The following is a 25,220-nucleotide window of genomic DNA, read 5'->3' as shown; positions in this document are numbered from 1 at the left end:
GTATAAGACTTTACTCCCATATACTCCACTCCACATGGGGGTGGCACAGTGGTTAGCACTACTGCCTCACCGCTCCAGGGACCTGGATTCAATTCCCGACCGTAGGTCACTGTCTGTGTGGAGTTTGCACGTTTTCCCCATGTTTGCGTGGGTTTCCTCTGTATGCTCCAGTTTCCTCCCACGGTCCAAAGATGTGCAGGTTAGGTTGATTGGACATGCTAAATTAACCCTTAGTGTGCTGGGATGTGGTAGGTTAGAGGGATTAGCAGGGTAGCTAAGCAGGGATAGGACTTGGGTGGGATTGTTGTGCAGACTCGATGGACAAATGGCCTCCTTTGGCACTGTAGGCTTTCTATGATTCAATGTTTTCTCCCCATTAGTGTATCATGTGCAGGGGTCTGAAGTAAGAAACTAAAGTTCGCAATTGATCTGTATCTAAATCCAGTACCATGGAGCAGAAACTATCCTATACTATGTCCATTCCCATGTATTCCTTCATTGTTGTGAAGGGCATGATATTGCCCTAAGAAACAAGCTGAAATTGTCACAATGCAGACGATAATTGTAGTAATTATCTTTTTCTTCTCCTGCAGCCTTTTTTTCCACTTATGAACCTGCATTGTTCACCAAAAGTGGAAGTGTTCCTGTGTAGTGCATTTGTGCCAGCTTGTACAGAAAAACATCAGATTGTCCCACCTTGCAGAAAGCTTTGTGAGCAAGTTCTCCAGGACTGTGAAAAACTAATTGAGACATTTGGGATTGTGTGGCCAGAGAAGTTGCAGTGCGATCGGTAAGAGGATTAACACTGGTGCCTAACCTAGATTGCATGGTCGATATGTTTCATCTTTGCAGAGGGAATCAACTAAACCTTTACAATGGAAACTGTTTCACAGTAAAGTATAAACAAATAATGTAAAATTTGAGATGAATGCTGGAAATGCAAAACAAAGTATGAAAACACTGATGAAAAAACCACGCCAAACATCATATAATGCTCAGTTCCACTTTCATATCAGCCTTTTTCCTGCTAGCCTCTGATATTACTTATTTACCAGCTAATAGTAAACTTGGATGAGGAATTTTCACCCCATCGGTCAACACTCAATCATCAGCAATGGGATGGAAGAGGCTGGCAACAGTGCTATCAAGTGGCACTGACTCAGCAATAATCTGCTCTCTGCTCAGTTTGGCTTTCTCCAGTGCCATTCAGCTCATGGCCTCATTACAACCTTGATTCTAACACGGACAAAAGACCTTCATAGAATCCATACAGTGCAGAAGGAGGCCACTCAGCCCATCAGGTCTGCACCAATTGTCCAACAGAGCATCTTACCCAGGCCCTACCCCATAACCCCACATATTTACCTCGCTAATTCCCCTAACCTTGGAACACTAAGGGACAATTCAGCAGGGCCAATCCACCTAACCTGCATACCTTTTGGGTGTGGGAAGAAACCAGAGAACCTGGAGGAAACCCGCACAGACATGGGGAGAATGTGCAAACCCCCCTCCCCCACAGTCACTCAAGACCAGAATTAAACTCGGGTCCCTGGCGCTTTGAGGCAACAGTGCTGAATTTGAGGTGCCCAGTTTTTAACCATGAAGCTAGTCTCAATTACCCATATTTGGCCCATATGTACCAATCTTACCCATGTAACTGTCTAAATACTTTTTAAAAGACAAAATTGTATCCGCCTCTACTGCTACCTCTGGCAGCTTGTTCCAGACACCAACCTCTGCGTGAAAAAATTGCCCCTCTGGACCCTTTTGTATCTCTCCCCTCTCACCTCCCCTACCTTTGGGAAAAGATGTTGACTATCTACCTTATCTAAGCCCCTCATTATTTTATAGACCTCTAGAAGATCACCCCTAAGCCTCCTATGCTCCAGAGGAAAAAGGTTCCAGTCAATGCAACCTCACTTTATAACTCAGTTTTTAAAAACTCATGGTCCTGCGCTCTTAAAATATGGATATTCCTTCCTCATTCTAAGCACACCTCTTATTTGCTACTTTTTCCATTGCCTTCAAAAGTTTTTTTCCAAATAAAGTACTGTCTTATTTGTCTACCCTATTTTTGGGAAAGTGCCTTGGGATGCTTCACCACATTAAAGGTTCCACACATGTCTAATTTGGATTATATTGCAGTAGAGTAGAGTTTGTACTCAGTATGGACTTGACACAGCTGTATTTAACGTGCTGTACTGGTGGTGGCCAAGAGTTGCAGTTTGCTGTTTCAAGGAACATTAAGACCTGGCTTCATTCTGATCAGTTTTCAATGTTAGCCTCTCTGAAAAGGGGGAACTTCAAGTAAAGAAGGATTAATTGTAGAACAGAAGTTAAGATTTGTCAGTTTGGGGCATTCAATGAGTATAAAACAGCAAAAATGTCGGATAGCAAAGTGGCTTCACATCTCAGCAAGTTGGGCCGAAGAGCCTGTTTCCATGCTGTAAACCTCAGCAGGGGGTGTCACGATAGCACAGTGGTTAGCACTGCTGCTTCACAGCTCCAGGGACCTGGGTTCAATTCCCGGCTTGGATCACTGTCTGTGTGGAGTTTGCACATTCTCCTCGTCTCTGTGTGGGTTTCCTCCGGGTGCTCCGGTTTCCTCCCACAGTCCAAAGATGTGCGGGTTAGGTTGATTGGCCATGCTAAAAATTGCCCCGTAGAGTCCTGAGATGTGTAGGTTAGAGGGATTAGCGGGTAAATATGTGGGGTAGGACCTGGGTGGGATTGTGGTCTGTGCAGACTCGATGGGCCGAATGGCCTCCTTCTGCACTGTAGGGTTTCTATGATTTCTATGAATAATGAATTTGAGGAATGACTATAAAATGGAGGAGTGTATAAAATTCCTTCTGATGTGTGATGAAACTGACATTATTTCAGTCTTAACCTGATATTTTAAAGATTTTTATTTTAAGGCTCGAAGATTGTGTTGATGGCCAGCAGTCTTCAGTAGCTCCAACTTCAAGATCGATTACAGAGAAGACTTCACAAACAGTAGTGAAGGATTATGGATTTTGGTGTCCACGGCCCTTGAAGACCCCTGCTGGGTACGGCAGTTCGTTTCTTGGTGTAGATGACTGTTTGCCGCCTTGTCCCAACATGTTCTTCAAAGAAGATGAACTAAACTTTGCTAAATGTTTCATTGGAGTTGTTTCCATCTTTTGTTTGTGTGCAACTCTCTTTACGTTCCTGACTTTCCTCATCGATGTTAGAAGGTTTCGATACCCTGAACGGCCAATAATTTTTTATGCAGTATGCTATAGCATAGTATCTCTAATGTACTTTGTGGGTTTTATCGCTGGTAATAACATAGTGTGCAACAAGGCTGATGAGAAACTGGGAACCATGGAAACAGTTGTCATAGGAGCACAGAACAAGGGATGCACCATCCTTTTCATGTTATTATATTTCTTTACCATGGCAGGGACTGTTTGGTGGGTAATCCTGACCATAACCTGGTTCCTGGCAGCAGGACTTAAGTGGAGTTGTGAAGCTATTGAACAGAAAGCATTGTGGTACCATACTGTTGCCTGGGGAATACCTGGGATATTCACAATAATGCTGCTTGCCTTGAACAAAGTCGAAGGTGACAATATCAGTGGTGTTTGCTTTGTTGGGCTGTATGACTTGAATGCTTTGCGTTACTTTATCTTGACACCCTTGTGCCTCTGTGTGGTGGTGGGATTGTCCCTTCTGTTGGCAGGAATTATTTCGTTGAATCACGTACGACAGGTGATCCAACATGATGGAAGGAACCAGGAGAAACTGAAGAAATTTATGATCCGAATTGGAGTTTTTAGTGGCCTATACTTGGTACCTCTGGTTGGGCTTTTGGGATGCTATGTTTATGAGCAAGCCTTTCGGACAACTTGGGAAACTACGTGGGTTCATGATTATTGTCAGGATTATCCTATCCCATGCCCCAATCAGGTATGTACAGAAAGTGCATGTTTTGGAATGTTTGCTATATTTTAAATGCTCATTTAATTCAGTGTATGTTATGCTTTCAGTAATTATTGGCCAGTAACCAATGATGTAGTCACAGATCCTTTTGGGCAATCATTCAAATGAATCCTTAAGCATGTTCATGGTCAATTTTCCTCAAGACTTGTTTTATGTCAGCCATGGCTCAATTGGCAGCATCCTCACTCTGACTGCAAAGATTGCGGATTAAAACCTTCTCCAGGACTTAAGTACATCAATCTAGGCTGACACTCCAGTGCAGCACTGAGTAAGTGACAATATTGCCATAATTTGGTAAAACATTAAACTGAAGCTGCCTCTGCCCTTTCAGTTGGATGTAAAGGGTCCCAGTGCTCTAAGATCAGAGGTACCTCCGTGTCTGGCCCAATATTTGTCCCTCAATCAACATCACAAAAACGGATTATCTGGCCGTTACCACTTGCTGTCTGAGAGTTTACTGTGTGCAAATTGGCTGCTCCATTTCCTACATTACAACAGTGACTACACTTCATAAGTATTTAATTGACTGTAAAGCACTTTGAGCCATCTGGCAGCTGTGAAAGTCACTGTATATATGCAGGTTTCTTTTTAAATGAACATAGGGAGACATTAAGGAATGCAGACTAGATCAGTCTCGGCACCACTGTGTTGCAATATTCTGTTTATAATTTGTTGGCAGATGAAGTTTGTGATTATCTTGGATTATTTGACTTCCCTTGATAGTTTATGGGTCAAATATGTTTATTCTTTGTTGCATTTTTTGTGCAAGAGAACTGGTGTCAAAAAAATTAGTGCGCGCTCTCTCTACAGTCAGCTGCAGGAGCTTAGTTTGGTTAATATTTCAGAGCATTTTGTGAATTGTTTTTACTCCACTCTATCTTGGCTTAACATGGAGTCCAAACAGCTGTGCTTCAATTGCTGTTTGTGATCTTTAATCACATTCTAATCTTCAAATACAACCTCATCACAATTTGCCATCTCAGTGCATAGCATTCCGGATATGAAAGTATTTTCCTTTTTAATGTTTCTTCAGCTTTTTAGAAACTTTTGCAGGGGCAGCACAAATTTACATTTGGCACCATTTTGTGGCATTATTATATGTTCTGCAGATACATATGCCAAATCATAATTATGAAATATATGATTTGCATTTGATCAAATTTGTAAAATGGTAGCAGTTTTTAAAAAGAAAGTATTTGTATATGCAGATTTTCTGGTAAATGCTGTGCTACATTTAAGTATTACTTACAGTAATTATTTCACAAATTGAGTATCTACTTAACATTCATTTCACTTTTGCATTATTTAGTGTTAATATTTAAAGTGTTCGGTCTCCATTAAGCTTTGTTTATTTGAAATAAGGAGATGCAAACATTCGGACAGCTTTTGTATGCAGAAACAGCGATCAATGTGGCACTAATCTAGTGACCATAAGAAAGGGAACAGGAGTAGGCTGTTCGGCTCCTTGAGCCTGCTTTGCCATTCAATATGATCATGGCTGATCCAACATTCCTCACATCCACTTTCCTGTCCTTTCCCCGTAACCCATGATTCCCTTACTGATCAAAAATCTATTTCGGTCTGAAATATACACAATGATTCTGCCCCCACAGATCTCTGTGGCAAGGAATTCCAAAGACACTCAACCCTTGAGAGAAGAAATTCTTCCTCATCAGTCTTAAATTTGTTTCTCTTTTATTCTGAGACTATGCCCTCTGGTCTTAGACTCTCCCATGAGGGGAACATCTCAGCATTTACCCTGTCAAACACCTTAAAAATCCTATATGTTTCAATGAGATCACCTCTCATTCTTCTAAATTCTAATGAATAGAGTCCCAACCTGTTTAACCTTTCCTCTTAAGACAATCCCTCCAAAATGGAGATCATCCTAGTGAACCTTCTCTGAACTGCCTCCAATGAAATAATATCTTTCCTTAAATAAGGGGCCCAAAACTGATCTCAGTACTCCAGATGTGGTCTCACTAGTACCTTGAACAGTTGCAGCAAGACTCCCCTACTCTTGTACTCCAACCCCCTTGAAATAAGGGCAAACATTTTATTAGTCTTCCTGATTACCTGCTGCACCTGTGTGCTAGCTTTGTGTTTCATGTACAAGTACTGCCAAGGCCCTTTGTGTTGCAGCTTTCTGAAGTTTTTCTTTTAAATAATAATCCCTTGTTCTCCCTTTCCAAAATGAATAACTTTACATTTTCTCATGTACTCCCATTTGTCAACTTTTTGCCCACTTAACCTAACAATATCTCTGTTATCTGTTTGTATCCCTCTCACGACTTGCCTTTCCACCTATTTTTGTTAAGTTTGCAAATTTTGCTACGCTTGTTTCGTTCCTCCAAGACATTTAATATATATTGTTAAGCAGTTGTGGTTCCAGCACTGATCTCTGTGGAGCCTCACTGGTTACAGGTCGCCAACCTGAAAAATAGCCCCATATCCCCACACACTGTTTCCTGCCCATTAGTCAATTCTTAACCCATGCCAATATAGTACTTCCAATGCTATCTTATGACTTAACTGCTTGTGAGGTACCTTGTCGAGCTCCTACTGGAAGTCCAAATACTACAAATTACTGGCTCCCCTCCTATCCACTCTGGTTGAGACTTCCTCAGACGTGATTTTCCCTTTCATGAAGCCATGCTGACTCTGTTTGATTAGGTTATGACCAGAAGGTCTTGAGTTTGATCCATCGTCTGCCTAAGTTAACTAATGGACTGTAGCGCAAGTTGTGACATTACAATTGGTCTCGCCATCCCTGTGGGTAGGAGGAGAAATGAATCAGCACCTGGTCACAATCTTATGAAAAGGGTTCAGGTGACATTGTCAAGGGACTCATCTGCTATCCACAACCAAAGAATCTGTTGTCAACTTGCTGTCCAACTATGTCACGCATGAAAAATGACCACTTAGCCCGGGTGCCTGAATGCTACTGTTCCCATGTGACTGCACTTGGACACTGTCTCCAGTTCTTGCCTTTTAAAATAGTGGTGTTTGGGCAGCAAATTGTGCCAAGTATAAAAACTTGCCATGTCATTTGCCATAACTGTCAGTAAAATGAGCAAGGGAGAACGAAAAAATGAGGCACTATTAGGTTCACTCTATTGGAGTGGTAGTTTAATTCCTGTGGGCCAGATTTTAGCTTTTTTAACAGACCTAAATCTGCAGTAATTTATCAACAGTTTTGTTTCATGTTACCATAAAGTCCCAGGGCTAGAATCTCCTGGAAAGGAAGAGGTGTTTTCCATTTACCTGCTATTACTTTGGAAAGAACGACAACTTTCATTTACACAGCACCTATAACATAGTAAACCATCCCAACAAAATCTTGGAGAAAGCGTATAAACAATTATTTTTCCGATTTCTCTGAAGCTTCTTCCAAACTTATGGCAGAATATTGGAAGAACACTCTCAGAAAATCCAGTTTCTGATATCTCCACTGCATGTTAGAAACATAGAAAAACTACAGCACAAACAGGCCCTTCGGCCCACAAGTTGTGCCGAACACATCCCTACCTTCCAGACCTACCTATAACCCTCCATCCTATTAAGCTCCATGTACTCATCCAGGAGTCTCTTAAAAGACCCTATTGAGTTCGCCTCCACCACCACTGACGGCAGCCGATTCCACTCGCCCACCAACCTCTGTGTGAAAAACTTACCCCTAACATCTCCCCTGTACCTACCCCCCAGCACCCTAAACCTGTGTCCTCTCGTAGCAGACATTTCCACCCTGGGAAAAAGCCTCTGAGAGTCCACCCGATCTATGCCTCTCAACATCTTATACACCTCTATTAGGTCTCCTCTCATCCTTCGTCTCTCCAAGGAGAAAAGACCGAGCTCCCTCAGCCTATCCTCATAAGGCATGCCACTCAATCCAGGCAACATCCTTGTAAATCTCCTCTGCACCCTTTCAATCTTTTCCACATTCTTCCTGTAATGAGGCGACCGGAACTGAGCACAGTACTCCAAGTGGGGTCTGACGAGGGTCTTGTATAGCTGCATCATTATCCCCGGACTCCTAAACTCAATCCCTCGATTGATAAAGGCCAGCACACCATACGCCTTCTTAACCACTTCCTCCACCTGCGGGGCCGATTTTAGAGTCCTATGGACCCGGACCCCAAGGTCCTTCTGATCCTCGACAGTACTAAGAATCTTGATATGATATGATGCAGTGAAGTTGTGCAGCTTCACTGTGTCATTAACAGTATTGCTCAAAGGATTCTTTCTACTGATAACTTGTATAAATTGTAGTTTGTAATCTTTATTAACGCTCATCTAATTTGGTCAACTGTTGATGTTACAGTTATGCTTGCCTTCATTTGGAGTATTTGATGCAATAATTGGTTTTGTTTATATCTCCTTTCAGATAAAAATTCTGACCAGGCCTGACTTGTCTCTCTTTATGATGAAATACCTGATGACACTCGTTGTTGGGATTCCAGCAGTTTTCTGGGTCGGCAGTAGAAAGACTTGCTCAGAATGGGCCAATTTCTTTCACAGTGCTCGCAAGCGAGAGTAAGACCAGCTTTCTTCTCTTCAATAAGCATGTTCACATTGAGCAAGGGTGTGTGGGTGGGCAACGGAAGGACATAAAGTTTATTTATTAGTCACAAGTAGGCATACATTAACAATGCAATGAAGTTACTGTGAAAATCCCCTAGCCGCCACACTCCAGCGCCAGTACACTGAGGGACAATGGCCAATCCACCTAATCTACACACCTTTGGACTGTGGGGGGAAACCGGAGCACCCGGAGGAAACCCACGCAGACACAGAGAATGTGCAAACTCCGCACAGACAGTGACCCAAGCCGGGAATCGAACCCGGGTCCCTGGTGCTGTGAGGCAGCAGTGCTAACTACTGTGCCACCGTGCCGTCCCTGATCCCTAGTGTGGGATTTTAGCTGCTCTTTTACATTGTGGTGGTAGATATTTAAGGGTGAATTAGACACAGGCTGAGTTCAACGATGGGATACACTGGGAGAAGCCAAGTGTTTCTCTATGTGAGAATTTACTGGGAATTTTGAGCACGAAATTTTAAAGCAGCATTGCTATGTTGGCCTTTTGTAATGTTTTTAATAGTTTAAGTACAGCAATTGAACTTGGAGATGATATGGCACCTGTTAAAGGACTTAAAGAACTTTTCATGGTCATTATTTCTGTGGCTAGTCCACAGATACCCAAATTTATTGAATTCAGTTGTACAACGTATGTTGGTATTTGGGTCTTGATCTCAGCAGCATAACTATCATGTCCATCTCAAACATTGAAAATAAAAATTGAAGCAATATCAGTTTCAATGGTTGACAGGTACTTTTTCTGAATATTTTCTTCTCGTCTTAGCCCTATTACTGAAAGTCGGAGAGTGCTGCAAGAGTCCTGTGAATTTTTCCTAAAGCATAATTCTAAAGTTCAGCACAAAAAGAAACACAAGTCAAGTTCCCATAAACTCAGGGTGATCTCTAAATCCATGGGGACATCCACTACAGGCATGGCAAATCATGGAACATCAACCTTGCCTGCAACCAATCATGAATCCTTCAGTCAAGGAACATTTTCAGAAGCTAAACCTTTTCTTGAAATCAATGAACATGATGCCTTTCTCCCTGCTATCCCTTCTACATCCGTCGTGGAACAAGCTTCTCTCAGTTTATCTGGACAAGCAGTGTCTGCCGATCTGCCAGAGAAAAGGAGTAAAGGTGGAAGCATATCTGGCAGAATAAGCAACCAGTCTGAAGGCTTGCAGCGTGTCCCAGATGGACGGTAAGAAACAAAGGGTTTGCTGCATAGTTCAGTAATTACAATAAGGGTATATAAAGTGCAGTAGAACTCGCTTTTAACTATCACCATGGTGGACATTCAACCTTGTGGATAAAATCTTGTATTCCAAAGTCATGTCTTATTTATACTCCATGTTTATGTTCAATTTCAATTATCAATAGGCATTCAGCGGTAAGAATCAATTTTGAAATGATTTGCTTTACTATTTTATGCAAGAAAGATTCTTGCAGTTTGTTGGACTATCTATTAAAGACACTTCAAACTGGTTTGATCTGCCTCATCATCTTATGCCATCTGCTGTTTCTGAGCAAATAAAACTTAAAATAAAATCAGGTTCACTCCTCAGACATGTTAAAAGCAGTGCACAGGAATTTGAATGTACTAGCCAGTTGGCAGTATTGTCCACATCAATCATTATATTGTCTGTTGACAGTTTGAAGTAATATTTTTTGCTTCTAGTAAATTTAAATTGGCCAATAATTTGAGCAAAGTGCAATAAAATAGTGCTAAAGAAAACGAAATAAGATTAGTATAAAGTAAATTGTAGCTGAATTCAACTCTTAATTTCAAAATGCATACTATTTATTTCAATGGGTAACGTGAAATTTGCCTTAAAGACTGTACCCTTTTTACGTCAGTGCATGCAAGTTAACCTTGGCACAGCTGCTGGAGCAAGCCAATTTTCAAGGAGCAATGCAGGGACCTGGGTTCAATTCCAGCCTTGGGTGGCTATCTGTAGAGTTTGCTTGTTCTCCCCATATCTGATTGGGTTTCCTCCCACAAGCCAAAGATATGTAAGTGAGGTGTATTAGCCGTGTAAATGCATTGGGTTACAGGGATTGTCATGATGTGGAGATGCCGGCGTTGGACTGGGGTAAACACAGTACACTTCGGGTAAGCGTTCTCCAAGGCGGCCTTCACGACACACGACAGCGCAGAGTCACTGAGCAGAAACTGATAGCCAAGTTCCGCACACATGAGGATGGCCTAAACCGGGATCTTGGGTTTATGTCACACTATCAGTAACCCCCACAGCTTGCCTCCTGGACTTGCAGAATCTCACTGGCTGTCCTGTCTGGAGACAATACACGTCTCTTTAACCTGTGCTTAATGCTCCCTCCACTCACATTGTCTGTATCTTTAAGACCTGGTTGGCTGTAGAGATTCGCATTCTAATCAGTATTCTGTAACTTGATTTTGTGTCTCTGCCTGCCCTGTTTGAGAGCAGATATCCACTCCATCTGACGAAGGAGCAGCGCTCCGAAAGCTAATGGCATTTGCGACCAAATAAACCTGTTGGACTTTAACCTGGTGTAGTTAAGACTCTTACTGTGTTTACAGGGATAGACACAGTAAGAGTTTTACAGGGATAGGGCAGGGGAGTTGGCCTGGGTAAGATGCTCTTTCGGTATTGTACTTTTGATGCATAGGCTGAATGACCTCTCTGTAGGGATTCTATGGAATCTAGAAATAATTTGGTCAACAAATGGGAATCTGGATTATTTGAAATGCACTAAGGATTGGGATTTGACTCTATACTAAAACCCAAAGTGAAAGTTCTGGTCAAGGAATGACGATCACTAACTTTAGAATGCAAGCTAATGTGGTTTATTGGGCAATCAAGACTAATACCTAACATTCCACTAGTTCAGACATAGCATGATACACCAGTTCCACGTGTTGGTCTGTCTTTCCTGTGGATTCTGGGATCTCCTCCTCTTGCTTCCTTGAACCTAGTCTCTTGACTCACGACTTCCTTCGAGATTTTAACTTGCTCAACTTAATTCTAATTACATACAAACCCCTTTGCAACTTGTAAGACCTCAACTCTAGTTTCCCAGTCTACTTTGACTGCTGTGCCTTCAGCTCACCTCAACTGCTGAAGCAGCCCATTTCGCCGCTGCTTGCTCTCTCAAGCTACACAATTTACAGCTGCTGGGGAGTGTTTTTCTTTTTCTTTCTCTCTCGCTCTCCAGCTGAAAGAGCTTCCAAACAAAGACAATTCGCCTTCTCTTCAGACAATTCCTAACCTGAGTCAATTATTTGAGTCATTACTCCCTTCCTATGGCAACCAACTGCCTATCAGCTGGCAATGTTCTACATCAGTGTTAACTTCCTAGCAACTGCTCCACTGTTAACTCCTAACTTTCTGTGCTGACAAATGCCCCCAGCTAGTATCCTGTGACAAATGCTACCCCGTAAGTGCCAAGTTTTCTGTGATACACTCCTATTTTATACCCTTTTTTGCAGTTAATTTTGTAATATTTAACCTAAGTATATGCACCCGTGTTGACACAATTTAACAATTTCTAACCAAATTGTGGTCAATAGGAAGAATGTTCCCAGTTTCCCCACAACAAATTGAGTCAATTAGCATCACTGCCATAGAATCCTGCCATCACGTCTAACTGCTAATAGCTTGTATCTTTTTAACAGAAGATCCTGCAACACCTAGTGCTCTGACCACCTTCCTGATAATTTCAGCATTTTTATTAAAGCTACATCACAGTATTTGGCACTGCCAACTTTAATACTTAACATTTCCCAAAATTCATGATACATTCATATTTACACTTTTCATCAGTAAGCTGATGTATAGTACAATTTGATAACTTTGCTTTATCGATAACACTTATGGGTCAACGCGGTAAAGCTTAACAGAGGTGATACTGTGGATAAGTGGGCTAGATGGTCTCTTGCCGGAGACAATTATTTTGTCATATACTATGCTACTGTATTGTTTCAAGAAATCCTCGGGTTTTTGATAGTGTTGCCCACAGAGTTTTTGTTGAGGCATAAATGTTTTTAAAGACCACAATTTTAATAGCGTTTTTATTCTTTCGAGGGATTTGGTTGTTGGTGGTGAGGCCAGCATTTGTTGTCTATCCCTAATTGCTCTTAAGAAGGCGGTGGTGAGCTGCCTCCTTGAATCACGATGTGGAGATGCCGGCGTTGGACTGGGGTAAACACAGTAAGAAGTTTAACAACACCAGGTTAAAGTCCAACAGGTTTATTTGGTAGCAAAAGCCACACAAGCTTTCGGAGCTGCAAGCCCCTTCTTCAGGTGAGTGGGAATTCTGTTCACAAACAGAGCATATAAAGACACAGACTTAATTTACATGAATAATGGTTGGAATGAGAATACTTACAACTAATCAAGTCTTTAAGAAACAAAACAATGTGAGTGGAGAGAGCATCAAGACAGGCTAAAAAGATGTGTATTGTCTCCAGACAAGACAGCCAGTGAAACTCTGGGGGTTACAAATAGTGTGACATGAACCCAATATCCCGGTTGAGGCCGTCCTCGTGTGTGCGGAACTTGGCTATCAGTTTCTGCTCAGCGACTCTGCGCCGTCGTGTGTCGTGAAGGCCGCCTTGGAGAACGCTTACCCGAATATCAGAGGCCGAATGCCCGTGACCGCTGAAGTGCTCCCCAACAGGAAGAGAACAGTCTTGCCTGGTGATTGTCGAGCGGTGTTCATTCATCCGTTGTCGCAGCGTCTGCATCGTTTCCCCAATGAGCAGAAACTGATAGCCAAGTTCCGCACACACGAGGACGGCCTCAACCGGGATATTGGGTTCATGGCACACTATTTGTAACCCCCACAGAGTTTCACTGGCTGTCTTGTCTGGAGACAATACACATCTTTTTAGCCTGTCTTGATGCTCTCTCCACTCTCATTGTTTTGTTTCTTAAAGACTTGATTAGTTGTAAGTATTCGCATTCCAACCATTATTCATGTAAATTGAGGTTGTGTCTTTATATGCTCTGTTTGTGAACAGAATTCCCACTCACCTGAAGAAGGGGCTTGCAGCTCCGAAAGCTTGTGTGGCTTTTGCTACCAAATAAACCTGTTGGGGACTTTAACCTGGTGTTATTAAACTTCTTACTCCTTGAATCACTGCAGTCCATCTAGTGCAGGTACACCCACTATGCTGCTGGGATGGGGGTTATGGGATTTTGATCCTGTGACAATGAAGCAATGGCAATAAAATTCCAAGGTGTGTGGCTTGGAAGGGAGCTGGTAAATGTTGGTGCAGCCTTTGCTGCCCTTGTCTTTCCAGGTGGTAGAGGTCAAGGGTTTGGAAGGTGCTGTTGAAAGAGCCTTGAGTTGTTGCAGTGCATCTAGTATCCTCTGCACAGTGCTACCACTGTACATCAGTGATGGGGAAAGTGAATGTTGAACTTGATGCTGATCAAGCAAGTTGCTTTGTCCTGGATGGTATTGAGTTTCTTGAGTTGGAGCTGCACACATCCAGCCAAGTGAAGAGTATTTCATCACACTCCTGACTTGTGCTTTGTAGATGGTGGATAGGCTTTAGGAAATCAGGAGGGGTTACTTGCCTCAGGCCTACTCTTGTAGCCACAGTATTTGTATGGCTAGTCCAGTTCAGTTTGTATGCACACATGCCCCAAATGTTGTTAATGGGAGATTCTGCAATGGTAATGCCATTGAATATTACAGAGATTATCATTTCCTGGTGCTTCTGTGGTGCAAACGTTATTTGCCACTTGTCAAGCTAAGTCTGAATGTTGTCCAGGTCATATGGACACAGACTGCCTCAGTAACTGAGTTTCCAATGAACATTGTGCAATTGTTAGTGAGATGGTTAGGCTTGGACACCAGCTAAGAATTCCTGCAGTGAAGTCTTGGGCTGAGGTGATTCATCTCCAATAATAATGGCCATCTTCCCATGCACCAGGTATAACTTCAAACGAAGATGAGATTCTCCTCTGAATCCCTTTAACTTCAAATTTTGCTGGGACTCCTTAATTCCACCGTCGGTCACCTCCCTCTTGAATTCAGTTCTTTTTTTTCATGTTTGGACTGGGGTTGTAATGAGGGCAGAACCCAAGTGGCCTGAGTGGACTCAAACTGAGCATCAGTGAGCATGTTGCTGCTGTGTTAATGTCAATTGATAGCATTGTCAATGACACAATCCATTGAAATCATAGAAACCACACAGTGCAGAAGGAGGCCATTCGGCCCATCGAGTCTGCACCGACCACAATCCCACCCAGGCCCTCGCCCCACATATTTACCTGCTAATCCCTCTAACCTACGCATCTCAGGACTCTAAGGGGCAATTTTTTTTTTAACCTGGCCTATCAACCTAACCCGCACGTCTTTGGACTGGTGATCAAAAGTTGACTAATGGGGTGGTAATTAGCCAATTTGGAATGGTTCTGCTTTTTGTACTCTGGACATACCTGGGCAATTTTCCGCACTTTTGGGTAGATGCTAGTGTTGTAGCTGTACTAGAACAGCTTGGCAAGGGGCACATCCAGTTCTGGAGCACAGGTCTTCAGTATTATTGCCAGAATGTTGTCAGGCCCATGTCCTTGGCAGTATCTAGTGGTTTCAGCTGTTTCTTGATATCACATGGAATTAAATAAATTGACTGAAGATTACCATCTGTGAAGCTGGGGGACCTTCAGAGGAGGTCAAGGTTGATCATCCACTTGGCACCGCTTACTTCAGCTTTGTCTTTTGCACTGATTTACTGGGCTCCCCCATCATTGAGGATGTGATTACTTGTGGTTCCTCCTTCTCTTGTTTAATTGCCCACACTGCCAGAATTCATGACTAGACTGGGGTTCCCTAGCTTTCTCTTACTCGAGAGCATGAAAAGGAGAGGGAACAATTTTAAGTCTAAATCCAGCAACATGCTAAGAACGTTATGAATGGAATAGAGACAACAAGGATCAAACTTCCCAGGAGTTGTATATGCCCTTTGGGTAGTACGATTATTACTACTGTCTGGTATGTATAAGTTACACTTGGAATGCAATGAAAATCTTGCACTATGCACATTTCCTATCTGCTAGCATTACTTTTACTTTTTCAGACTTTTTTGTTAACCTTGGATTGTGTGTACATTCCTTTTTATAATGGAAACTGTACACACCGAGTCACTGGTTGCACTGTAGCGGCACAACAGAGATGTAGGAACAGCATGTCATCTTTCAATAAAACACTGAACAATTTTCTTGGCATAATATTGAGTTCAGCAATTTCGGGCCATAATCTCTGCCTCCCCCCCCCCCCCATTTTATTTCTGAGCAGATCTTCGTTTTACTCTTGTTTTGCTTTCAAACAGCAGCTGTTCATCAGTTTATCATTTATACCTCTGAATTATTTTGTGACTTTACTTGTCCCAACAAGCATTTCCTTTGGCCGTTCACCACCAATTATTTTGACATATAATCTTTCCTGTCTTCCACACTTATACTGTGCTTACCCCAGTCCAACGCCGGCATCTCCACATCATTCCACACTTATCACAGACCTTCACTTTTGTTGTTCTTCCACACAACCCCCTTTCACTTGCTTAAAACCTCTTATATTTCTAACTTTCTGATGATAAAAATTACTGGCCAGAATTCTCAGCAGCTAGAGGTGGGGCACTCTTCTTCTGGTCCCGCCACTGTCAATGGGATTTCCCATTGTGGCCACCCCACACTACTGGGAAACCCATGGCAGGGGTGCGCTGCTGGCGGGACCAGAGAATCAGCCACTAGCGAACAGCTGGAGAATTCCAGCCTGTCTGTCTCTCTCTCCACAGATGCTGCCTGACCTGCTGAATATTTCCAGCATTTTCTGTTCATCTTCCCTCTAATTATTATTTTTTGTGCATCGCCTGTCATTGCATTTTGCAGTGTATTCTAGATTGCCACAGTTTGGAGGAAATCATTGGTCCCAAACAACTCTACTTCTCTGCTTTACAGCTAACAATATGTTTTTCTAAGTATTTAAAAATGACATGTATGATTTTATAATGGCCCTACGATTATACTCTGCCCTCGTATTTTGCTTCATCTGTAGCCTACATTTGATATTGACTGTGTGTGCACGTGTAAGTGTAATTCCACAGGAGATTGACTACTGTGTTAATTGCTATTTATTCTTGAATGCAGGTTAACACCAAGGGATGACTATACTGAGGAACATGCACAACAAACTAGCTGTGTCCTTGTGCCCCACTATCCACGGCCCAGCAGTAGCAAGAGTTCTGCTTCTCTTCTTGTCCATGCGTTGCCAGACTTCAGCAAAGTTGAAGACCCTGAGAAAGATGACTCAAATGCTTGACAATGTTGGATTGTTACATTTGGTGGCTTCATGCGTCATTTTATTTTGACCATAGCACATGCTTTGTGAACTTGGCATTCATAACACTTAATTTTGTGAGTTTGTGACTTTTTTTATTTTTTAACATTTAAATGTACACTATAGATAATAGTTTGAACTTAAATAAACTAAAGTTTTAATATGATTTGACAGTCACTATAAAGTAACAAATGTTTGGAGCCATTTTGTTACATTTCCAGACGGAGTTGTTTTTGAAAATGTACAGTCTTATGCAGTGGTCCTCTGTTTTGTAGATAGTTTTGTGTAGGTGTTTAAGGGGGAGGGGAGAAATTGAATTTAGCCAATATTTTCTTATTTTTGTGCTTTGTAAAGTAGGCAGTGACAGAAGTGTTCCCACGTAGTATATTTTTCTGTTCAATCAAATGATAGATTATAATATCATTTTACTTTGAGTAATGGTTATGTAATTATAAAATCTCTAGTGTGCCTTGAAATCATGATGTATGAGGTGTAACACTCCATATACAGCTACTTTTGCAGCCGTCATGTACTCTGCTCCAATAATTCTTGCATATACCACAATTACAGTAACTGATTCAATAAGGATTAAGTGTAATTTGTACAGAACAGGAGCAGAGACCAGAAGTGTGCAACCATTAATCTTTGATTGTGGAATGTGACAAGTTTAGAAGACTGTTACAACGACATACTGGCTCTTTAGATTTATAAAGAGAGGCAGAATAGAAAAGCAAGGAAATTATGCTAAACATACATTAAACGCAAGTTAGGCCACAGCTGGGGTACTGTGTTCAATTGTGGCACCAAACTTCAAGAAGGCCCTAGAGCAGATGTGGAGGGGGTGGATTTACTAGAATAGTACCAGGAATGAGGGATTTCAATTGCATGTCAACACTAGAGAAACTAGGTTAGTATCTCCAAGCAGAAAGGGTTAAGGGAAGATTTGATAAAGATGTTCAAAATCCTAAAGAATTTGATGTTGTAATAAAGGAAAAGTAAATAATGCCATCTGTTTCCAATGACAAAAGGGTTGGTAACCAGCAGATACAGGATTAAGGTAATTGACAAAAGAACCAGAGGCAACATGAGAGAGAAAAATTGTAGCTCTAGAATACACTGCCTTAAAGGGTGATGGAAGTAGATTCAATAATAACTTTCTAAAGGGAATTGGTGCAGGAAAAATATAAAACTATGGGGTAAGAGTAGGGGGATTAGGATTTATTTTGTAAACTATTGCATTGAGGAAGATGTTATCAGAAATTCATTTGTGTTCATTGCACTGGCAGAATATCTGTACAGCTTGCAGAGTTTTAACGCCTGATCTGCTGAATCACAGTAAGTATGGATTTGTGGCAAATAGTGACCACAACTCTGTTAACTTTAGGATAGTAATGGACAAGGATGAGTGCTGTCCTACGGGCAGGGTGCTAAATTGGGGGAAGGCTGATTATAGCCGGATTAGGCAGGAATTGGTGGATGTTGATTGGGAGAGGATGTTCGAGGGTAAGTCCGCGTCTGGCATGTGGGAGTCTTTTAAGGAACTATTGATAAGGCTGCAGGATAGGCATGTGCCTGTAAAAAGGAAAGATAGGAAAGGTAGGATTCGAGAGCCGTGGATAACCAGGGAAATTGAGGATCTGATTAAAATGAAAAGGGAGGCGTACGTTAAGTCCAGGCAACTGAAAACAGATGGAGCTCTGGAGGAATACAGAGAGAGTAGGAAAGATCTCAAACGGGGAGTTAGAAGGGCAAAAAGAGGGCACGAGATGTTCTTGGCAGGCAGGATTAAGGAGAATCCTAAGGCATTCTAATCATACGTTAGGAACAAAAGAGTTGTCAGGGAGAAAATCGGACCTCTCAGGGACAAAGGAGGGGAATTATGCTTAGAACCCAAGGGAATAGGGGAGATCCTAAATGAATACTTTGCATCGGTATTCACAAAGGAGAGGGGCGTGTTAACCGGGAGTGTCTCGGAGGGAGGTGTTGACCCGTTAGAGAAAATCTCCATTACGAGAGAGGAAGTAGTTAGGTTTTTTAGGGAACATTAAAACTGACAAAGCCCCAGGGCCTGAGGGCATCTATCCTCGACTGCTCAGGGAGACGAGAGGTGAAATTGCTGGGCCTCTGACGGAAATCTTTGTCGCTTCTTTGGACACGGGTGAGGTCCCTGAGGATTGGAGGATAGCGAATGTGGTCCCGTTGTTTAAGAAGGGTAGCAGGGATAACCCAGGAAATTATAGGCCGGTGAGCTTGACGTCCGTGGTAGGGAAGTTGTTGGAGAGGATTCTTAGAGACAGGATGTATGTGCATTTAGAACGGAACAATCTCATTAGTGACAGACAGCATGGTTTTGTAAGAGGGAGGTCGTGCCTTACAAATTTGGTGGAGTTTTTTGAGGAAGTGACAAAAACGGTTGATGAAGGAAGGGCCGTGGATGTCGTCTATATGGATTTCAGCAAGGCATTTGACAAAGTCCCACATGGCAGGTTGGTTAAGAAGGTTAAGGCTCATGGGATACAAGGAGAAGTGGCTCGATGGGTGGAGAACTGGCTTGGCCATAGGAGACAGAGGGTAGTGGTCGAAGGGTCTTTTTCCGGCTGAAGGTCTGTGACCAGTGGTGTTCCGCAGGGCTCTGTACTGGGACCTCTGCTATTTGTGATATATATAAATGATTTGGAAGAAGGTGTAACTGGTGTAATCAGCAAGTTTGCGGATGACACGAAGATGGCTGGAATTGCGGATAGCGAAGAGCATTGTCGGGCAATACAGCAGGATATAGATAGGCTGGAAAATTGGGCGGAGAGGTGGCAGATGGAGTTTAATCCGGATAAATGCGAAGTGATGCATTTTGGAAGAAATAATGTAGGGAGGAGTTATACAATAAATGGCAGAGTCATCAGGAGTATAGAAACACAGAGGGACCTAGGTGTGCAAGTCCACAAATCCTTGAAGGTGGCAACACAGGTGGAGAAGGTGGTGAAGAAGGCATATGGTATGCTTGCCTTTATAGGACGGGGTATAGAGTATAAAAGCTGGAGTCTGATGATGCAGCTGTATAGAACGCTGGTTAGGCCGCATTTGGAGTACTGCGTCCAGTTCTGGTCGCCGCACTACCAGAAGGACGTGGAGGCATTGGAGAGAGTGCAGAGAAGGTTTACCAGGATGTTGCCTGGTATGGAGGGTCTTAGCTATGAGGAGAGATTGGGTAGACTGGGGTTGTTCTCCTTGGAAAGACGGAGAATGAGGGGAGATCTAATAGAGGTATACAAGATTATGAAGGGTATAGATAGGGTGAACAGTGGGAAGCTTTTTCCCAGGTCGGAGGTGACGATCACGAGGGGTCACGGGCTCAAGCTGAGAGGGGCGAAGTATAACTCAGACATCAGAGGGACGTTTTTTACACAGAGGGTGGTGGGGGCCTGGAATGCGCTGCCAAGTAGGGTGGTGGAGGCAGGCACGCTGACATCGTTTAAGACTTACCTGGATAGTCACATGAGCAGCCTGGGAATGGAGGGATACAAACGATTGGTCTAGTTGGACCAAGGAGCGGCACAGGCTTGGAGGGCCGAAGGGCCTGTTTCCTGTGCTGTACTGTTCTTTGTTCTTTGTATTTGACTCTAATAAGCATGTTCATCCTGAAAAAAACTTTTAAATCTGCTTCACTCTGTATGCCTAGGCATTGATTGCCTTACTGCTCCACTGCCTTTTCTGTTCTCAGGGCAATTAAAAAGATTTTGGAGCTTAGAGTTTCCTTCTCCTTTTCTGTTTCCTCCTCCTTTGTTTTTCAGCAAAACATTTAATCATTTGAGTTCTTTTGTATTTAAGATCCAAGATATTTATTGCACCTATCTGAGGTTTTTGGACTAGTGCAAGATCGTGTTTGGGATTCATGATGGCCTCTGTTATCCTAGAAACATTTTGGTTTTGCTCACTTTTGTATTTAAGTTCAGTGATTTTTTTTTTAAAAACAAAAAAGGTCAGGGTAAATATCCTGGCTCACTAGCAGATTCCATTGTTTTCTGTTCTGCCAACATTTTTCCTAATGTGTAATGGCACCCTTGATTCCTTGGAAGTGGCTTCCTGGATCCCCAAAAACTCTTGGTTGCCATTCCTATCCAGAGTTGTTCCATTTTTACATAGTTTTTGCAGCTAAACCAACAAGCTGATACTTGTGTCAATACACAGGTGATGGGCATTCTTTGATTAAGGACTGAGTGATGTATCAGCAATGGTTCAGTCAATAGCACACTTGCCTTCTGAGTCATAAGGTTGTGGGTTCAAGTCCCACTCTAGCTACTTGAACACATGTAAAGAGGAATAGTTGGGACACTGGGTTTGTATCTAGGAGGCAAGGATTTCTAGTGTGCTTCCTTTGAATAGATCTACTATCAAGGGATGTATCTGTGTCTTGTTTCATGCTTCACTATCTGGCTTGGATCATTTAATACAAGCCTCCTCCCACTCCTCTTCTAACCCCATCAGCATTTCCTTCTATGTGTTTCTCACTTGTGTTTATCTGACTTTCCCTCCAATGCTGGTTACCTGAGCTGTTCCTTGTGGTTGCAAATTTCACATTCTCACCACTTACTGATGAGAAATTTCTCATGAATTCCTTCCTGGATTTATTACTGGTTAACTTGTATTTCTGATCGGTGAGACCAAAATTACAGGCAAATGAAAACATCTCCCATGTCTACCCTATCAAGCCCTTTCATTGTTTAAAGATGTCTATCGAATAACCCCTCAATCTCTTTTTTTCGTTAAAGGGCGCCCAGCCTGTTGCTTTTTTATTCTTATAAGCATTGTTGGCATGGCCAGCATTTGTTCCCTCCCTCTAATTGCCCTAAAGAAGGTGGTGAACTGCCTTCTTGATTCACTGCAGTCCATGTGGTGTAGGTACACCCACAATGCTGTATAGGGTAGGAGTTCCAGTATTTTGACTCAGCAACAGTGAATGAACGGCGATGCATTTCCAAATCAGGATGTTGCATGACTTGGCAGGATGGGGAGAGGAAGATCTTCCAGGTGGTGGTGTTGTTCCCATGCATCTGCTGTCCATGCCCTTCTAGGTGGTAGTGGTCATGGGTTTGGAAGGTGCTGTCAAAGGAGCCTTGGTGATGTGCTGCAATACATCTTGTAGATGGTATACACTGCTGCTCTGTGTGCTAGGGGTAGAGGAAGTGAAGGTCGCAGATGGGGTGCCAATCAAGCAGACTGCTTTGCCCTGGATAATGTCAAATTTCTTGTGTTGCATTCATCCAAGCAAATGGAGAATATTGTATCACACTCCTGACTTGTGCCTTGAGGATGGCAGATAAGCTTTGAAAAGTTGGGATGAGATACTTGCCACAGAATTCCCAGCATCTGATCACTGCAGTTGTAGCCACATGATTTATATGGCTGGTCCAGTTCAGTTTCTGGTCAATGATAACCCCAGGATCTTGATAGTGAAGGAGTCAGAGATGGTAATGCCATTGAATGTCAAGAGGAGATCATTAGATTCTCCCTTGTTGAAAATGGTTACTTGCCTGACATTTGTATGGCATACATGTTACTTGTCACTTATTAGCCCAAACCTGAACATTGTCCAGGTCTTGTTGTATATGAATCCATAGAAACCCTACAAGGAGGCGATTTGGCCCATTAGGTCTGCACCAACTCCAGGCCCACTCCTCCGCCCTGCACATTTACCATGGCTGATCCACCTAACATACACATCTTTGGGCAGAGACTGCTTCAGTAACTGAGGAGTTGCGAGTGTTGCTGAACAACAGCAAACATCTCCAATTACAATGGAAGAAAGGTTATTGATGAAGCAGCTGAAGATAGTTGGATGGGTACAGGACATTATTACCATGAGGAACTCCTGCAGGTATGTCCTGGAATTGAGATGTTTGACCTCCAATAATCACAATTGTCTTTATTTGTGCAAGATATTTCTCCAGCCAGTGAAGAGCTTTCCCTCTGATTCCCATTAACTCCAATTTTTCTAGGGCTCCTTGATGCCACACTCGGTCAAATGCTGCCTTGGTGACAGGGGAAGTCGTATTTACCTCACCTTTTGGAGTTCAGCTCTTTTGTCCATATTTGAACCAAGGCTGTAATGGGGTCTGAAGCTGAGTGGCCCTGGTGAAACCCAAACTGAGTTTCAGTGAACAGGTTATTGCTGAATAAGGATCACTTGATAGCTCTGTTGATGACATCTTCCATCACTTTGCTGATGATGGAGAGTTGACTAAGCGGTAATTGGCTGGGTTGAATTTGTCCTGTGTTTTGTGTACAGGGCATACTTGAGCAGTTTCCCACATTACCAGGTAGATGCCAGTGTTGTAGCAATACTGGAATAGCTTTACTCGGGCACAGCTAGTTCTGGCGCACAAGTCTTCAGGACCAATGCTGGAATGTTGTCAGGGCCCATGGCCTTCGTAGTATCTAGTGCCGTCTGCCATGTCTTGGTACTACATGGAATGAATCAGATTGGCTGAGGACTGGCATATGTGACCTTGTAAATATTTGGGGACAATTGCAGTGTGAAATTGTTCAATTATTTGCACAGTATAAATGCAAGTCTGCTTAAATAGTGGAAAGTTACTGGAATTGACTGATGTGTATGTATAATTTAATTACTAAATGTGCTTAATTAAGTGGATAAACTGGAGATCAATAAACACCACAAGATTCTTCCCTTCAGATTTAGCTCTAAAAGGTGTAGCTAAATAATACAAAAAGTGACTGGATGGAGGAATGTTCCTAATTTCTTATAGTTTGCTTCAAGTGTATTTGAGTTTTGCTGCTATTATATGTATCATTTATGTTTTCTTGATGGTGATGGCCTGTGATTCATCTGCTTTTGCACAAGTTTGCATTTCTATTCACCATTGTAATCTGACTACTAGTGTTGTGCATTTGGATTATAATGTAATGTGTCAAATTATTTTATACAAGTCAATTGAAAAAAACAGAAAACACTTCAGCTATCTAATAAATGTAGTTGTAGTAATATGTCTGTGCACCAGTTAATTGTTTTGTGTAACATGTGACTATTATGCAAACATGTGGAAATCTTCAAACCACAGTGGGCATTACTGACCTCTAAATTTTGAGTTTTTAGAGTTTAAAAACAGCAGATCAATAGCATCTGTGTAGGGATCGAGCAGGCCAACATTTCTGGTGTAACCCTTCATTAGAAACTGGAAAAGGAGAATTAAGCAAATCTTGAAGTAGAACTGCAATAAAATGGAAGAGGAGGAAGCACATACAAAAAATATTTCTGATCATCAAAGAAAAACAGAAACTGGTTGGATAACAGAGATGATCTTTACATCAGATGATTGAAAGAAGCGTAAATGAGCAGAACAAAGGACCCTGACTAGCTGAGGTAGTAAATTAGTCTGCAACTGAAATAAAAGAAACTGAAAAGAAGGGGACATGAAAGCCTGAGACGTAGAAAAGTAGGCTTCACGTCAAGGACACAAACTCTTGTAGCAGCACGTGGTTTCACCAAAGTTCACCACACAAAATACTAAGCCTGCCATGTTTTCTGTCCCATCCCATTACACACCAACTACATCCCTGCTGTAAGGAGTCATACACCATTCTGATTTAGAAATGTATTCTGTTCCTTCACTGGGTGAAAATGCTGACACTCCTTACCTAACAACACTGTTGTGGGTGTACCTACACCACACGGACTGCAGCAGTTCAGGAAGACAGCTCACCACTATCTTTTTGGCAATTAGCGATGAGCAATACATAATGGCCTTGCATGCAATATCCACATTCCATGAATTAATTTAAACAAAACTATGCTTTGGCTATGGAAGATTTTAATGCCTCTATACTTGAAGTATTGAGTCCAATTTTAGTCCCTACATGTGGCAAAAGTGTGCGACCTACAGCTATAGTGTTATCACGAGGATGGAGAAATATAGGCTTAGTGAGTTCAAGATCGAATGTTATTAAAATAATTTATGGATTGGATAGACTATTTGAGGTAGATAGGTATGGTAGCACTAGAGAGAATATATATAATAGAGGGTTGATGGAAAGTAATCATTTGTCAATAAGTCATAATTCTGAAACAGACTCTGAAAATATGGTGTCTATCTGTTAGTGCCAAAGCATAATAGGAGATTGGGGATGAGGGATAAGGGGGAAGAAATCACAGTCACGATTGAAAATGTTATACCGCGTCCAAAAACTGGGAAAGAACTAAATCTGAAAACTATGCCAGTCCCAGTCAGCATATAGGAAACTTATAAAGATGATGGGAAATGTAAACCCCATAATGGGTGACTTTTGGGTCTTATGGGCTGTGAAAATGTTTTTAAAAATCTCCAGTCCAAAC

The 25,220-nt window shown here is 42.2% G+C and overlaps 1 protein-coding gene across 4 annotated transcripts in view; it reads left to right on the top strand.

Annotated features, from left to right (window-relative positions):
* LOC144495898 (frizzled-6-like) overlaps positions 1–25,220 on the top strand; it is a 459,271-nt gene that overhangs the window by 20,617 nt on the left and 413,434 nt on the right. Inside the window, exons 3-7 of one of the 4 annotated variants that reach the window (XR_013498352.1) lie at positions 594–790; positions 2,919–3,933; positions 8,351–8,499; positions 9,327–9,746; positions 16,684–16,954. Coding sequence is in view for 3 of the 4 variants with exons in the window: in XM_078216689.1 (XP_078072815.1) it covers positions 594–790; positions 2,919–3,933; positions 8,351–8,499; positions 9,327–9,746; positions 16,684–16,855 (1,953 nt within the window). In the remaining variant the exon portion in view is untranslated. Of the gene's footprint in view, positions 1–593; positions 791–2,904; positions 3,934–8,350; positions 8,500–9,326; positions 10,031–16,683; positions 23,867–25,220 lie in introns of those variants that run through there. The other 3 variants (XM_078216689.1, XM_078216691.1, XM_078216690.1) reach the window with 3 other exon arrangements.

This window comes from Mustelus asterias, chromosome 7 (assembly GCF_964213995.1).
Source record: "Mustelus asterias chromosome 7, sMusAst1.hap1.1, whole genome shotgun sequence".
Lineage (NCBI taxonomy): Eukaryota > Metazoa > Chordata > Chondrichthyes > Carcharhiniformes > Triakidae > Mustelus > Mustelus asterias.
This window is presented reverse-complemented; position numbering and strand designations above follow the sequence as displayed.